The sequence below is a fragment of the Ruditapes philippinarum genome, unplaced genomic scaffold, assembly GCF_026571515.1.
Source record: "Ruditapes philippinarum isolate M1 unplaced genomic scaffold, ASM2657151v2 ctg1368_1_1_1_1, whole genome shotgun sequence".
Lineage (NCBI taxonomy): Eukaryota > Metazoa > Mollusca > Bivalvia > Venerida > Veneridae > Ruditapes > Ruditapes philippinarum.
The window spans coordinates 117,918-136,372 of record NW_026861205.1 but is presented as its reverse complement, the minus strand read 5'-3'; the positions used below and the strand labels follow the sequence as shown (position 1 = coordinate 136,372).

Here is an 18,455-nt window from a genome sequence, read left to right as displayed (position 1 = left end):
GGCATTTTATAATACCTCATTTTGATATATTATCGGTGTTTTTGTAACTTTATTGTCACGTCTACAGGTAAAAACTTTTGTCTACATTTTATTACTTTAAATACTCAAAATGGATTTCATTTAATTTCCTGGTGGTTTCAAGATTTAGATTGTTCAAATTTAATGAAATATTTACCCAGTATATGGGACACGGAAGTTTTTAGTTTGAAACAGAAAAATATAGACATATACAGGTGTTTTAATACTGTTATTGACTCATCGTTCGCTATAAGCTCATAACTAGATTTATCAGCACTTGTGGGAGTGATCGACATAAAAATATGAATAAACTGCATATTCAATTTAGAATCATTATTAGCCAAATTTTTTTCTTGTATGTGTAATGTTCAAAGTTCGTATATTTTTATATATATTAATATAATAGATCAAAATCAGATAAATCGAGCTCTAAACATACATAATTTCTTTTTATGATGAAAAACATGTAACGCCAAAATACCTTAGACATGACACAAAAGAGTTTATCGGAACTTGCTACGGCTAGCTGTCCATTTTAAAGATACATTTTGTTTATGATGAGGTTTTTGTCTTGGTTGCTGTTAATTCTGCCATAGTCGCAGACGAATTAATTTGATTATCGTTAACAAAATAAATTCAGACACACTCCCGTATATACTGTCATATATAATTTTCTATATGACAGTATATACGGGGGTGTGTCTGAATTTTTTTTCGGATAATATTTCGGGCAGTTTGTGTTATATGGGTATAATTTCATCTATTTTATGATTATATAAGGACTGGTGCCAGTGTCATTGTACATATCTTCAATAATCAAACACCCTCATACCAATCGGAATTTATGGCTATTATGACCGACAAAAAAGCCCGAGAAGTTGCAATTGCCCTTTCACAAAATCTGATTTCATTCCATAAGGGGCGCCGCGCTTTGGCGCGGACGCCAATTAGGTAATCGTTATACCAATATAGCAATCGAAATCGGAATCTTCAACATCTCGGTAAAAACGTTAAACCTTTCAAGAAATACGCTTTTGTTAACTAATACTAAAATCTTAGCACTGAGTCAGCAATTTATTTCAGGTAATAGGTTTGACAAAGGCAAGAAATTGTTAATAATGTAAAAGAAATCACGTATTTTTTGTGATTTTTTTTTCAAGTATAGACACACACGCAATTTCGTTTTTTCACCGTCATTTAAAATTAATAAAAATGCTACTTTTAAGGGTATATTTAGTAACAGCTTTGATTATGTATCTTGGAATTTTGTAAATGATCTTATGTCGAAATTGTATAAAATGTCACGGTTTATAGAAACTGTCGAATTTTTCTGTCACTCTTTTGTCGGAAAAAGTTGATTTTACTGAGGAATTCGTGACATTTTCTGTCTACATAGTAGATTAAGCCACGTCAACATCTGCAGGCTTTAGGTTGCTGATTGCCGCCATTATAATCCGCGATGATTTGTTATGATGCATACCTTGTAAAACGTAGAGTTTGAGCATTCATCCTCACCTTCTTTTGTGTTGGAAAATGTCTTTTCGCAAAAAGTCGCGGCTAAAAAGTCACGGATTTCTTACAAAAGTCGCCGTTAAAAAATCCTCGACATTTTAGCCGTGACGTTTTGAGGAACAAAAAGTCGCGGCCTTTAATTATTCCCCTCGACTTTTTTGTAGAATTTCTACAACACTTGCAGAAAATGTCGCGGATTTCTTTCTTTTCCTCGGGTTTTTATAGACAAACGACGAGGAATAAGATATATAATCAAACAATGGATGCTACCGGCCATTGAAATCAAAATGTTCCTTGCTGTTTCCAACAACTGTTATAGAATATCGAGGTTTAAACGTTCCCCGCGACATTTTGTATTTTTTCGGCAGAAATTCTCGCGGATTTGTAAGTTGCCTGAGACATATTATGATAAAACGATAATATTTCTCGCTGGTTTAAAATGGCCGCAACCGGCCACCGTAAATTCCCTTAAGATTCGAATTCTAAGTTAGGCAAATGCAATATATAAAATCAGACGATTAAGGGATGACTAATCTTTCAGAAAAAACTTTTCAAATTTCATCTCCAGCTGCATATGAGTTGTTAGCTGCAGTAGAATATTCATGGAAGGGGACTTTGATGATTTCACAGAAAAAGCATCATTGTGAGTATCGGCCTAAATAATGTTCGTAAGATAATCTCTTAACATTTTATATGTCTCGTTAATTTAGGTCTTATATTTTAAACAGCAGGTTGTCTAAATGTGTGTCTATTAAATGTTTTGAACGTTTCTAAGGCCCATCACCAGTGTTCTAGTCAAATACTACCAGACACAGTCAAAGAATCTAGGTGCATTTTGTTTGACTAAGTCATCAGATATTTTACCAGCAAATCCTAACATTTTTCATAATAAGGAATTAACCGACATATAGTTTCAAAAAATCAAAACACGACGGGTTAAGCTGTTTTCATATCTTTCAAGTCATTTCTCAAGTGTTAATAAGGACAGTGTCTATGAATAAAATGCCTCCCATCTCGCCCTCAAATAAATATTTCCATAATATTGGGTGTTTCGTCATGATCTACTTTTGCCTTTGCCCTGCAATGGAAAATCACTAACAAAATACTTTAAGAGTGGGCACTCGAAATATAGAATGACATTGTAAGCCTCAAATGAAACGAGCGTACAAATGGTTTTCTGGATTTGATTCTTATCATTTACAGGGAAAAGCTGCTATTGTATTGTATCACAGGGTTGTGTTTACTTGTATGAAAACTGGCGATCACATAAAGCATTCCAGAAACAGTCTTTAAAAGAATTTAAAAGGTAAGAGTTACCTTTTATTTCTTACTTGATATATTATCTTTCAGTCCTGGTAGACTTAACTTTAAAGCGGCCTTTTGTTGGGAAAACAATTCTTTTTTGTTTCAAACAATGTTAGCATGGATCAGTGCGTCATGTCACTGTTAAACCGTCTTCAAAACAGCGTCCCGAGAGCTATTTATAACACGTCAGTGACGTTTGTGTCTAAAAATAGAAGATCGGGAAAAGATTCTTTCGATATACTTATTTAAATATAGGAAGCCGGCCAGTAGAAAAAAATGTTATCTTATTTTTATTTCCTTACTATTTATGTAATTTACCGTACCAATATTTCATTTTCCATCTTAATTTTCTTTATTTGAGAATAATATGAAACGATGTATCTAAAAATAACGTATTTAGTCATTACAAGTGCTGATGGCCGATTAAAATACTGAACAACTTATACGGTGTAAGATAATTAAACTATCATCTGCACGTTGATTCTAGCTTAGCAATATGTAAATCAAGATCTAGCAAAAAAAAATTTTTTTTAAAACGTTATATGAAAATATGAAATATACATACAAGTGTAGAAATTAATTTGTTGTTTGAAAACACTATTTTAACTACTTACGATTTTTAGCGCTTGGGAGTCAACAGAGGAACACAATGGAGAAATTTGCTTTTATCTTGGTTACAATGATGAACAGCCACCTCTACATTTTTGCTGTGATACAGAAGAATCACAAAAAGTATAAACACAATACCTTTTATATTGTTATCATGTTCATTCCATTAGATTCGACTTCTAGCTCAGCCTTCCAGAACAAATTCAAATTAAAGATCCTGTATGTTATGTAAATAATTTATGAAAAACGTCAGAAAGGTAAAGGGTAAACGCGATCATTTTACGGGGAAAAAGTAACAATTGGTAAATAAAAAAGAAAATAAAATGGTGAAAAATCTTCAACGCTGACTGGGGTTTTCTAAATATAACACAATGATATGTCAAAAGCAACACATGATCTGTCACGTTACCCATCCTATAAGTAGAGAAAAACAAAAATATATGCCCAAGAAACCAGCTTATGAAGCAAAGAAGGTTATTTTTATACTTTTACTTTTGTTTAACGTTCTTAAGATTAACCTTCCTGTTGTATGTGGTTTCTTCCTTTCCGCCAAGTTTGCTTACAAGCAGTTTGAGCGCGTGTCACATGACCTCCATTAATTTAAATATTCAATTGTTACCACACTTAGTAATACCGTCAGGGTTTTCCGAAGATCACTATGTATTTAATTACATTCTGACCATCAACTTGTTTTTGTTATTCATTTGAAGACCATCTTTAACACATACAAAAGTACTATTCTTTTCTTCTATTAAGCGTTTATGAAATGTTTCAGGATCTTTAAAATAGATACCTAGGTGACGCGCGACAGATTTAAGAAAGTAACAATTGACAACTGTTATGAATATATTCATAAATCATCTACATTGAAAACCCTTGAAAAACGAAGTATTTACGGTCTTTGTTTACTTTATCATTAAAATCATCAAATGAAGAATTGCATTGTTTACATATAAATTATTGTAAATGTGTTGATTCGTTTTATTTTCTTTTTTCCCAACTATCTTAGATGATATACATGCACGAGTATGAAGTTCAATCATGGATGAAATGCTCGTTTTATTAAAAAGGAATGTTGCTTAATGACGTTTTATTTGGCTTTTGAGGTCACCTGGCCATAAAGTCACAGCTTTTGCTTGGATCTTAATCAAACTTTGACAGAATGTTTGTCTCAATGAAATACATGTCAGGTTTGAATATAGGTCATCTCGGATAAAAAATGTAGTCAAAATAGAGTTTAAATAGAACAATCTTGTTGGCACTCTAGTGGTTACTGTTATGATCTAAATATCCTGTAAATTGATCAGAAAGGTTGGTTTGATGATTTCTCAGTCAGATTTGATTACGGGTCACCTAGGTCACACAACACATTTATGGAAACACGTTTTTAACACCCAAGTGGCTATTGTTTCAGTCAGAATATCTTGAAAATTGGCCAGCAGGTTGTTTTGATGATTTCCGGTCAGATTCGAATATGGGTCATCTGTAGTAAAAACCTAGGTCACCCAGCCCAAATATGTAAAAACCTCGTAAACACTCTTGAGGCTATTGTTTATATTGTAAGCTAAGTCAAAAACTGTTCAAACTTTTATTGATATAAAGTTAATTCAACAATTTCTTTATCTAACTCTGAAGAGCACTAAATTTGCTAGATTCAACAATACAAGTTTCCATGAAAATATTACAAAATGCTCTTGTCACTAGTTTTCGCGACTGTCAGGATTTAAAGCCAAAATGCAAGCTGTAAATAACCTGTCATGGCTACTTATATAGACTCTGAAATGGCCGGGACTGTCACAATTGACCTATCATAACATTCCATTTGCCCTGGAAGTCTGGCTGAAAAGACAGGAATTTCTAAAAATGGCAGCCATCTTGACAGGAAAAATTTAGAAAAATGTAAATTTACATGGTAAACAAATAACAAAATATGCAATGAACACTTGAATTACATGCTTAACTCCTTGTACTAAATGTCTGGACCAAACATAATCATGTTTCTAGCTTATGAAAAATGAACTATTGAATCAGATATAAAAAAGATTCCAGTGCCAGGAATTTGAATTTCCCCTCCTGACAAACTTAGAGGTCATACTGGTCATCAAGATAATTATGAAATACAGCAATGCCGGCTAACTATTTGGAAAGTAACTTAAATCTTAAGTAAATAAGGATAACATTCTATGTTCGTTCATGTAAAATAATAAGTATTTGTATATGTTTATGAAAATAGATGCATCTAATGTTTTGAATCAAGTTAGACAACTCTCAACAGCCATTTTGATGCCAGGATAAACAAAGTAAATAAATAAATCATTTCTTAAAGTATTAACCTCCTTAATACTGCCTTATATCGTCCTAGAACCTCAGAATGTCCTATATCATGGTCTTAATTCCTTCATTTACCAGAAAATTATCTTAACAATAAAATCAGCAAATATTAATGAATGGCTGAGGCAAGTTCAGAAATCCTGACAGGTAAGTGTTAAGCATTGCCTGAGCATTATTACCTCATTAGTCAATAATTATCCTAGTTTGATATTCATATTGTCATAAAATATAATTTGTTTTAACTGATAACATTACAAGGTCCTAGAAGTATTTTATTAACAGTATCTTACAATATCCAAATATCCTTAAATTGGTCAGAAAGGTTGCTTTGATGATTTCTAGGTCAAGTTTGAATCAGGTCACAACGTCCAAATATAGAAAAACCTTGTTTACACACTAGGGGCTACTGTTCCAGTCCAAATATCATGGAAATTGTCAGATTGTTTTAATGATTTCTAGGTCAAGTTCGAATATGGGTCACTTAGGGTCTAAAGCTCGGCCACACAGCCAAAATATGGAAACCTTTACGTAAACACTCAAGAGGCTACTGTTTTGGACCAAATATCATGAAATTTTGCCTGAAGTTTTTTTTTTATGATTTCTAAGTCAAGCTTTAATATGGGTCTCCTTTGGTCAATAACTAGGTCACATAGTCCAAATATGAAAAAAAAACTTGTTAAAACCCTTGAGGGTACTGTTTTGATTTCAATATTTAGAAAATTGGTCAGAAAGGTTGTATTGTTGATTTCTAGCTCATCTCTTGTCACAAACTAGGTCACACAGCCCAAAAAGAGAACAAAACCTTGTTAACACACTTAGGACTGTTGTTTTGATTAAAATATTTAGAAATGGGTCAGCTAGATTGTTTTGTTGACTTCTAGGTCAAGTTCAAAAATGTGTAACTTGGTGTCAAAAACTAGGCCAGACTGCCTAAATACTGAGAACATTGTTTACACTCTAGTGGTCACTGCTGTGATCGAAATATCCTAAGTCACACATCCCAATTATGGAATCACCTTGTTAAATGTCTACAGGCCACAGTTTTGATTCAAATATCCTACAATTTGGTCAAAGATTGTTTTTATGATGTCTATGTCGAGTTTGAATACGGGTCAATAGGGGTTAAAAACTAGGCCACACTGCCCAAATAATGGAAAAACCTTGTTAACATTCTAGAGGCTACTGGCTTGATGCAAGTATCCTGGAAATTGGAAAGAAATGTTGTATTGATGATTTCTAGGTCAAGTTCGAATATGGATTATCTGTGGTCAAAAATTAGGTCACACAGCCCAAATATGGAAAAAACGTTGTTAACACACTTGGGGCTACTTTTTCAATGCAATGTCTCTGGTAATTAGTAAGAAAAGTTATGATGTTTTTGAGGCCAAATTCGAAATGGGTTACCTGGGGTCAAAAACCATCTGGTTAAACTTCTTCAGGCTACTGTTTTGATCCAAATATCCTGCAAATCAGAAAGGTTGTTTTGATGATTTCTCGCTCAAGTTTGATTATAGGTAACATGGGTCAAAAACTAAGCCACACTGCCCAAAATGAAAAAATAACATTGTTTACACTCTATGGGGTTCCAGTCAAAATATTCTGGAAATTGGGAATGAACCTTTATAATCAGATGAGCGATAGTAAGGCCATCATAACATAACCCTTTTGTTTCTTTTCAAATCTAAAACTGATAGTTTAATATATAAAATCAAGTATTACTGTTGTATTTTTTGTAACAGAAATGGGTTGACGAATTAAACCGCAGAATTTCGGAAGTGAAGTCCCACTTTCGTCAATCATGGTAGGCAGCTTTTTTCTTGATTTCGTTCTGTCTATTATTACGAATCTTGTTAAAGAAAATGCTTTTGTGTAGATTATCATAATTCAATAAATCAAAATAAAAAGATTGTTGGTGAAGAAATTAGATATGACCAAGTAAACAGTTTCCTTATAAAGTATCAAATATTTTAAAGAACTAAATACTAAATGCTATATTATATTTTAGTGATAGCGGATACGGAAGCGCAGGAACAGTACCCGCAATAGAAATCGGTAAGTAATTTTGTAATATCTTTAATTCTGATAACAAACTATATGATACATATTAGTCATTATGGCATTACGGATATATTTTGTCATACCGAAAGTTTTTAATTGATTTGTTATAGCGAATTCGTCTCATGCAAGAACATAATTTATACCATTTACAAGCATAAGAAATATCTTTACAGTCAGTGTATAAAAGTTATTTCTTAAAAGTTTATAAGTGGCAAAGAGGTTCAAATATTAAATGCCAGGGTCGGGAAAATAAAAAAAACTCTCTGTTTTAGTTGAAATATTATTGATTTAGCGCAAATTATTATCATATAATTTTACGACATTTATGATACACAACATCATGTTATTTGTACCTTCAGATATAATATTGTATTAAAACTTTAAAACAAAGTGTTGCAGTCATTTTGATACATAGTTGTGAAAAATAAGCCTTTTATCGGGTAAATAGTGCCATTTTGTAACCACTGCTTTTCATTTTGTAAAAACATAGTATCAGTTAATATCATTTCACTTCAAGGGAGACCATGGGTTTTTTAAAATTAAGGTGGTCCTTGAAAAATTTCAAATGGTTCGGACCAAGGAACCCGCTAAATGTGAGGCGAAAAATGTATCTATGTTGTATTTATTTATGATAGAAAAAGAAAATTTTCATTTTTTTAGCAACTTTTAACAAGATATGTTTTAGAATATCGAATATATATTAAATGTTAAATACGAATTCATCACATGACAATCATTCTTACGTCGATATAGATGTTGACAAAGAAACAAGAATTGGAACTGATGATAAAGCGTACGATGAAGTTGATCAAAGACGGTTTGGCAATATACACCATGGTAAGAAACTGTTCAGTTGTAAATTCATGACAGAAGATATGTGTTTGTTTGTGTGTAATGCTCTCACCTCCGATCAGATAAAATCGATCAAGCACAATCAAGCGATCGGGTACCGGTCTAGCTCGGTCTGCATGCGTGATCGAGGGTGGTCGGAGCGGTCTACCTTGGTCGGCATGGCTCGGGCTTCTTTCCCGAATTTTTTTGACATGTCGAAAAAATTCGAGTAGAGATCGAGCAGATAAGACGTCGAGAAGCGATCGTATAGTGATCGAGTAGAATATCTAGTTGATCGAGAATAAATCGTGTAACGATCTAGTTTGGTCGGGTTTACATCGGGTATACATCTCTTACCTGATTTGTGCACGATTATCTCGACTTCTACTCGAGTATTATCCGATCTGGTCGGGTGGAAATCTGGCAACGATCGATCAGAGGTCCTGTTAGTCTAGTAGAGATCATGTATGACTCGCGTATAGGTCAGGGTGATCGAAAAAGATGTCGGGATGTTGGTTGGGTTGTCGTCGAGAAGAAGTCGTAAACATGGTCGACTTGAGGTCGTGTTGGGGTCGTGAATTTGCATTTGATCCAGCTTGGTCGGGCTTCATCGGGGAATTAATGTGATCGGGACAATCGACTTGATCTGATCGGCGGTGAGAACATAGCTTAAGATGTAATTTTATTCCATCCCGTAACAACAATATTCATACGAGTGACAGAAAATACTGTTTTTTATGTTCGAAATAAAATTACATCTTACACAGCAAACAAGCAATATTTTTTTGTATTAGATGCTGAAATTTAAATGAAATTTCCTGAATATATACTTGTATATAAACAATTTCCCCCCCCCCCTAGGCTTCAATTTCGGACGAATTTCTCACATTTACAGGAAGTCTTCAGCATAAATATAAGTTTATAAATCAAAGTTAAATGGCGATGATATTATTTATTCTAAACAACAAATATGAATGATGCCTCGTTTTAATCATTTAAACAAACATTTCTAGATGGTTAATCTAAATCTGTTTTTACACCAATATAACTGATATAATAGTCTCTATCACGTCCGCCATTTTTAAAAATTGTTGAAATGGTAAAATGTGTTTGATTCGAAGGGATTGCATCTTTTTAACATCTATCATAAGAAAAAATACGTATTCTAGGATTATTTCAGACAATAATGTATTGTTGACATATTTGTATTTGTACACATTCAAGAAGTGACTTGAAATTTGGAAAACATTGATTTTTTAAAAGGCTGTCTTACGAACGCTATGTTATTTACTTATCCTTCGAGCAGATGACTGTCATTGCATTTACATAGTTTTACAGATATTGCTCGTAGAAAACTTAAATATGCCAAAATGTAATCAAGAGCAGTTTTGCATGATGACGAAAGACTAATTATCACTGTTATAAACAAAGTCAAAGCGCAGAGACGAATTTGGTGATCGGTAAATTGAATGAATTGAAATAAGTTAAGTTTGAAATTGAGTTATTTATCAATACATGTTCTGTAAAATTTAAACATTAAATATCGAAATTATTGTCCTCAATTTATAGGTACATAAAAGATAAACTTAGATACTATATGTTTCATATGGTCTATAATTATGATCAATTAGTTACACATAATGTTTGATTTAAACAGGGGTAATCGTAATCACACTTCAGGCAGTATATACTGTATGTGCGGTAACTGTGTTAAAGTTTACTAAATGAAATAAGAATTATTGGTTGAACCGATTATTCTTCATTGGGTTAAAGCAAGAATTTTTCTATAAAAGGAATGAAGGAAGAAGCGGGTGTTATACACATGAAGGGGCAACAACATGTATTAGACTCCGCAGACACAGATGACGATTATGAAGACGTAAGCCCTTCATTAAAGGGTAAGACAAAATCAGAGCTTACAAAATCTTAGCTATGAATATATACGTACATATGTTTTCATATACACTACGTTTAGGCTTAATTGATACATGGCTTTGCTTGTTTCTATGAGATGTATACTATGCACCAAATTTCGTACAATTGCAGTGATGTAAATCAAACACTCAATTTGTTCACCAGGTTTTTTTCATGTTCGCTTAGGCATATGGAAGACAACATAGAATTGTTTCATATTAAAAGCAGCAAAATAAAAAATTTGATTTTTTCCTAAATTTCATTACAATTGATTGTCGCTGATTTTTTTTCATCAGAATTTGTTCAATTCATATAAACATGCCACGGATTATCATAAACTTGTTAATGTTAACATATGTTTTATTTCCTTCTTGTTAAATACAAGGCCTATTAGCAGGAGATCGAAAACATTCAATAGCTTCGTCATTTTGTTCCGTGTCAGCACCAAGTGACTCTCACTGTGACACGCATTTAGTTCATGAGAATGACAGCAAAAAGAAAACAGCACATTCACACAAAAGTGAAACGGAACGCCATAATGGTATGAAACGAAATGGCCAGTCAGTGTTTATGTCTCTAATGAGCATTTAATATAATGATAATGCTGAATAACGTTAGACTTATAAATTATTTTTTTCTAATTAAATATCTTTCTCAAATCATATTGTTCTCATCTAGCGGTAGACAAATGATCTTTTATATAGACCTGACAAAGAAAAAAATCAAAGTCACACTCATAACATTACCTTTAAAAACATGTCGCGGCAATGTTAATTTATGACAAACTCTCAGCAATTTGATTTTCACAATCAAATTACATCAAATTCACAATTGAATTACATTTTCACAATTAAATTATTTTAACGACTAAATACACATCATTTAGGATTACACGGAACACGGTGCATTAACGTGACTTTTTGGTTTTTTCTCGCCTTGAAAAAACAAAGAGAAAACAAATACAAAAAACCGTCCAGGCTTTATTTTGTGCCTTAACTTGTTTTATTATATACATATAAATTTTGTTCCTAAAATACACGCAAATCTTGAAGCGCAAATACACTTCAATGGATAGAAAATTCCGTATTATTATAGTTACAAATACGGTACCATATATGGAAGTGTCGGACTATTTTTGCCGTTGGTTCTGATCTTCCGAGCTGTGTATAACGTAGCATTTGGAAACGGGAACCAAACTTATAAAAGGCGTGGCCAGTATTGCAAAAATTACATATTCATCCGTCAGTGATGAATTTATTTCTTGACAGATACATTACATTTTCTGAATAATACGGAATTATACGGAATATCATGTTGTAGTAGCTTTCTGGGGCTTTGTATTTTGCTTCGAGCAGCGGCGGAACCGAATAGAAAAATGCATAGCCACAGAAAGCTACTACAACATAATTTACCTTTTATTATATAGCTTTTCGTTATGAGTAAAAATGATATTCATTTTACTACACTTTTATAAAAAAAAATTCAAAAATGAAATTCAAAAACACACTGCACATTTTACCTGCTTTTGTAAGCACACAAAATCTGGATTTTAAGCCAATGAACATAATGGTAAATAGTGACATTTTAGAATCTGTTAAATAAGCTTATACTGTCAAATGAACGCTAAGACTTTTTAATAAATTTTATTGCAAGTTTTTACCAAAATGTTTTGAAATCTTAGTTAATGCAAAACAAACAAATATAACGTTGTTATAAATATATCTTTTAGAAACAACGGCCAAACAAAATGGAGCATTACTGTTTCCAAAAGCACCATTTTTAGATGAGCTCAAAACAAGGGTGCATTCTGATAATAAAGGCTGATCGGGCGGTAAGTATTTATTAAACATCACATTTCATTATACTATCATTAACTCTTCTTTCAAATAGAAAAGTATGTGATTCAACAGATTTACCATAAAACATTTTTTCCCCTGCCAATCAACTATTATTGTTACATTGACTTACCAATATATTTTTTCCAACTTTATCGTATACAGTTATGAACTAGTAAACAAATAAAATTTAATTTTTTATATAACCTCTGTTACTTTAACAAAATTTCCAAAATGATACTCCAGTTCAAGATTTTAAAGTTAAATATACTAGCATCTGACCAGTGTTTACTACAAGAATTATCTAGATTTTACAGTTACTGTGGAGCATATTCATTTATTTGAACTACATTTCATGTCAACAAATTCAGAAGCATTCATCGTTTACCTTCCTTTTATATTTTAAATATTTTGCAAACTACTTAAAGTCTTGAAGCTACTCTCCCACACAAAACGGGGTTAAAACATCAAGATATTTGTTTACGTTATTAAAAATACATAAAAGTAAACTTGCAGTTTTCACGAGATAACTGTCACCAAACGGTTGTTATGTTTCACTCACACCCATGAACATATTGCGAGTATAATAAAAATATCACTTTTTAACTGGATAACCGCAACCAACGTATCTACTTGCAACCAGATAACGGATAAGTGTATAAATTATAAGTGTATATTTACAAAATAAAACGTTGCAACGGTTTAAAATAAAAGCATCATAAACAAAGCAAAAGTTTGTTTTTGATTATTTTTCTTCACACAATACATGCATTAATCATCTTGTTCCATATAAATGCACGAGCCTGTGGTCAAATGTTATCTTTTGATGGCATTTAATTTCATAAATGCCCAAACTACATATACGGGATAGTAGCTTACAAGGGTATAAAGCTGTATCTAATAAAGTATCTTAATAAAACATTTTAGATATTAAAATTATGTGATGTAATGATAATACTCTTTTTGTCGATTCTCAAAAGAGCTTTATATTAGAATTTCTCATTCACGAAACACACGTAAATATTTAACATAAACAGAATAGAAATGAACTGGAAAAATATCGTGCAGCTTTTAAGTTGCGTTTCAATTTTTCAGCAAAGATTGCGAGTACGTACCTTTTGTTCAGAAAATGTACAAACTCATATAGTTGTTTGTTTTTGGAATGATACTTTTTTAAAATTCAAAAATAATTTTTAAACTGCAATTATCAGATATATAGCTTTACACACTTAAAGGACTGAATACATAAGAGGTACTACACAAGATTTATGAGTTGCAAGAATGAATCGCATTAGTTTATGAGTCTTTAATATTCTTGATATCAAATAAAAAGAAATAAAAATAGTAGGAAATGAGATAAAATAATAATGATGATTCATTATTTCGGTGCATAACTAAATACAGACTTTATCATTTCATTTTAGCAGTTGAAGTGGAAAAAGAAAATGAATAAATGATAACACAATGTTTACTAGTGTTTATTATCATTAAAAGATTATAACACTTTATCACTATAAAGGTGCATTATTTGTGCTACTGTTAAAATACAAGCCTTCTATTGGATGGTTATAGTATAAAGGACATATTATAATTTCAGCCAAATTGGCATATTAACGAATGAGTCATATGCCCAAAACATTTATTTTGTCTTAATGCACATCTATGCAAAGTTTGATGCTTTTCTCATTTTCTTAAGTATGTTGACATATTTGTTACAAATTGAAGGACTAATAATACACAATCTAAAACGACATCAGACACATTATAATATTAGTTAATGTTTTAACTAAATGCAATTTTAATGTTTTAAGGAGGACATAAGAAAGATATGCAGCCTTCATGAAGTATAAGAGGAACGACATGAACGAAGATTTTTTTAATTGAATGTTTGAAACAAGTGGATTCCCTCAATCTTTGGGCCTGAGCATAATATGTCATAAACATAAGGCTGGATCAACCTGTAACCCGAGTTATTCTCGAGGAATTCCTCACATTATTACACTATATAAAATATTTTCAAGCATCGGTGATAAACGCTTGACGTATAAATTGGGGAAAATAACAATTATTTTGATGAACCACAGGCAGGTTTTCGGTCTGGATATCCGGCAATTATTTGTTTTACTTCAAGTTATGGCGCAAAAATGTTTTTCTAAACTGGTCATATATTTCGAGGCTTCTACATGGTTATTTGCAAGGCCTTCGATATGATTAATCATCAGATACTTTTTCAAGCTTTACAAAGCATAGGAGCAAATGGAAGATTTAGTGTTTTTATAAAATAAAGTGTATAATTAGCTCTATGCAAGCGTAAATGATGTGTGCTGTGATTTAAATGCACAAACCATTTCTAAATAGGCCTACGATTTCTGAATCTTTCAAATGTAATATAGGAACCCGACAGGGATACAGTTTCTGCCCTTTGTTAATGAATTAGCATAATGCCTCGCATATATATAATTCTGAGATACTTATTACGCACAAAATTCACGATATCTGTGCTGATGATGTAGCAAGTTGTGTTGAAACAGCAATAAGATAACATCAACTAAATGTTGTCGATGAATTTTATAAAAAATACTGAGACGGAAATAAATCTAAATAAAGCTAAGATAATGGTTTTTAGATATAGAGGATCTCTCAAACAGTATGGGAATTGGATTTCTGAGTTTAGACAAGTTTACACCCGTAAACAAATAAATGGGATCTTTATTTACGCCTTGGCTATCATAGAGTTCAGCACAGAATGAATTATGTACACACGCCGAACCGAACATGCAAAACTTTCTGTGTATAATTCAAAGAAGCTTATGATTATTTTCCGACTAATGAACTGTTCATTCTGTTTGATAATGTGGTTATACTATTCTTTGCTTTTGGTGCCAGATATGGGAAAATTGATTTGTTAATTCAAGGCAGTTAAAAAGCATTTATGTTTTAAAAGAAATATAATGCATGTTATAAATAAATGTGTATGTTTGCCATTATGTATAATATGTTTTGTTAATTGTATAAAAAACGGGGTAAGTTGTTTCCATATTATAGATATTACAAACTGTGAAAAAATCCTTGAACGAGATAGGTTGAATTATTTTTGGGACTCTTAAGTAAATCACTAGTTAAAACTTAAGGTTTTGGAAATGTATGGATTGCACAAGATGTTGGAAAAAAGACATTTTTCTTTTAGCCCTTCGTCAAGAATGAAAGATTTTTTAAACAAAATATCATAATGATATAAATATTGCGTCCCGTTGTTACCGTTTTCAATTTTTCAAGAATCAATTAAACCCTGAGCGTTATCTTTGTTGTGATATTCCTAAAAATGCGTGGTTGCTTTTGCAAGGATTCGATATTCCTGTCATAAATTAACGATTGAAATGCATATGGGAAGACACAATAATTTCATGAAAGAATATGTTCAGGTGGTTCAAACCAAAATAATCTGCCTGCTCTTGATTGTTACCTTTTCTATGTTCTTAGTATTATGATATTCAAACTAATTATCTCTACAATTAGTAAAACAGCAATGAATGATTTTTATTTTCTGATAAACTCACAACATGAAGAAACCATTTGTAAAGTAGTCTGTAATTGTGTTTCATTCGTTGAAAAGAACGAACACTTGAATATAAAATTTTATAATAATTATTTGTATTTACAACTACATTTATTTAATACATGAATATCATATTGTACCTTTACTAATGTGTATTTTTGGCCAGAAGCCTTTTAAACTGTAATAAAAATATTTTAGTTGAGTGTAATTGACTACAATGATAGCAAGTCTTTAAAACCGTCTTAAAGGGTCTTCACTGAGTTTCGTTTGACATGTTTGTTTCAAAGATTCGGATAAACTTATTTTAATTGAAGAAATGATACAAAATAAGAAAAACGTTGCTTTGCTTTTCATTCAAATCGGACTAAGAATTTCACTAAAAATACGATTTTCAATTTATTTCTGCAAATATAACCTGATTATTGCTTGGCGCCCATAGACGCAGAGCTATTTGTTTACTATTTTTTTGTCCATGGACCCGATTTTTATCAATTATTCCCTTCGATTTATAGCTAAAAATAAATTCGGAAAGCAGAATTCCTTCCGATTTCTATTATGTAAAGTCATATATTGGTTTCCCCTTCGGTAATTCGCAGCATGTCATATTGATGAATTAGAACGGGAACAAACTTCCCGAAAATCTATTTCAAGAAATAGTTCTAATTTAGCGCATCTGAAACTAAACGGTCATTCGTGTCGCGCTATGGTATTAATTAACGATTTGGAGAATTTTGCAGGAAATGAAATGCAAACATATTCAACACTACATATTTATATTTATCGAAAAAAAGTAGGCCATTTTTACGAATTGTTATATCATAGTATTATCTATTCCGTAGATACTTTCCGGTAAATTAATAGCTCCCCTGATTGTTCTTCTGACATTTTTTTAGAGTGGATATTTAAATCGACCCTGATTTCCCGAATTTTTGACAGATTGATCTCCCAAAAAATCAGTTAACAATAGGTCCAAAATTCGGGTGACAGTCTTCCATTATATTGATAAATAATGTTTCAACATATCAACTTGCCATGCAAATTTATTCATAATTTTTATTGTACCATTTTTTTTTTATTATTGCGTTTAACAAAAAAATCCCGTAATTGGTCTTCCAAATTTTTCATTCCAGTGTGTGTTTTACTTTCAGTAATTATCTGGGACTTGAAATATAACTACTGTATCTTAAGTCCCAGGTGTTAATAGAAACCATTTTTTTTAAATTTGATCTGAAAAATATGCATGTAATAATACTATATTAGTCCCTTTGTTACTATTTTTATATACTGTTTGTACATTTGTTACAGGTATAATAATAAAATAGATCAGACTGTGTTTATTTTGACTACTGTTTTGTATGTTCCAAAGAAAATACATTTAATATTCTAATCTCTAGCAAGCCTACCAAAGTTCATGATGAACAATGTCTTTCGTCCGTTCATTCATCTATGATATACAATTCTGGTTAAATCCAATTAACCATTGAAACGAAAATATAGACATCAGATGTCTCTTAGTTCATCGTCAATTGCTTTCTTGCTTGGACGCCCTCCTTTGATGCTTTGTATCAATGCTTTTCTTGTTATATATTATGAAACATGTAACAGACCTTTTGAAAAAATAAAGTCGATTAAAGTTTTTGTTTTTGCTTATTTACATATGGATTTTTTATTTCTTACCACGATTAGGTGTGATACTTGTAGAAAATGAGTAGCATTGTAAGTGAAAAAGAAAATGTACATGCTTTGATTTTTTTTTACCATCTAATATTACTGACTACAGTAGTGACACAAACAAAACAATGTTGCACTGCTGTCATGTCACATTACAAGTCTTGCATGTCATTTTTATATTGGAATTACTTTCCTTATCAGGTAGGCATCAGTGAAAGCATATTTTTTAAAATGTAATATCTCTCATGGTCCCATGGACAGTGCATACGATAAATATAATTATGCAAATTTAAATGATTTACAAAACATCCAGAATAATATACAATAAATAGTACTTAATCTAAATAGAAAATGACCTGTATGAATAATTTGTAAGGGTGTAATGAACGCATTTTTTGCGCGGAGCTTCTCAATTGCTGCATTGAAACAATAATTGTACTAGTCCATTGACGATTTTTCGTTCTTAAGTTCACCAGCTGGACTATGTAAGAAATTCATTTAATATTTATGTTTTAGGTTTTTGGTCGTTCAGCGACGTTCCTTCAATGAAGCATCGATTGCGACCTTGACACCATTTAAATATAAAAGCATCTTTATATACAATATATGAGAAATGATAGGGTATTTAACAAGCTACATAATACGAATGAAAATAAACGTCCCTATAAATATATACATTATAACAATAATATTCAAAAACTGACCAAAAACACAACATTTCACATTATATTAATATTTAATAAGTTCTTTTCACTGAGCTTGATTTCGATTTTGTTTGTTGTGTTGTCCGTTTTATCAAACATAACGGATGCTTC

The 18,455-nt window shown here is 31.7% G+C and overlaps 1 protein-coding gene across 1 annotated transcript; it reads left to right on the top strand.

Moving 5' to 3' along the window:
* Positions 1-2,055: 2,055 nt before the first annotated feature.
* On the top strand, positions 2,056-15,481 carry LOC132714869 (uncharacterized). Its single transcript, XM_060697787.1, has 10 exons — positions 2,056-2,173; positions 2,734-2,836; positions 3,459-3,567; positions 7,515-7,576; positions 7,781-7,827; positions 8,587-8,670; positions 10,458-10,562; positions 10,964-11,119; positions 12,308-12,409; positions 14,225-15,481. Exons 1-9 carry the CDS (start codon positions 2,056-2,058, stop codon positions 12,400-12,402), a joined length of 879 nt encoding a protein of 292 aa, XP_060553770.1. The 3' UTR covers positions 12,403-12,409; positions 14,225-15,481.
* Positions 15,482-18,455: the final 2,974 nt, after the last annotated feature.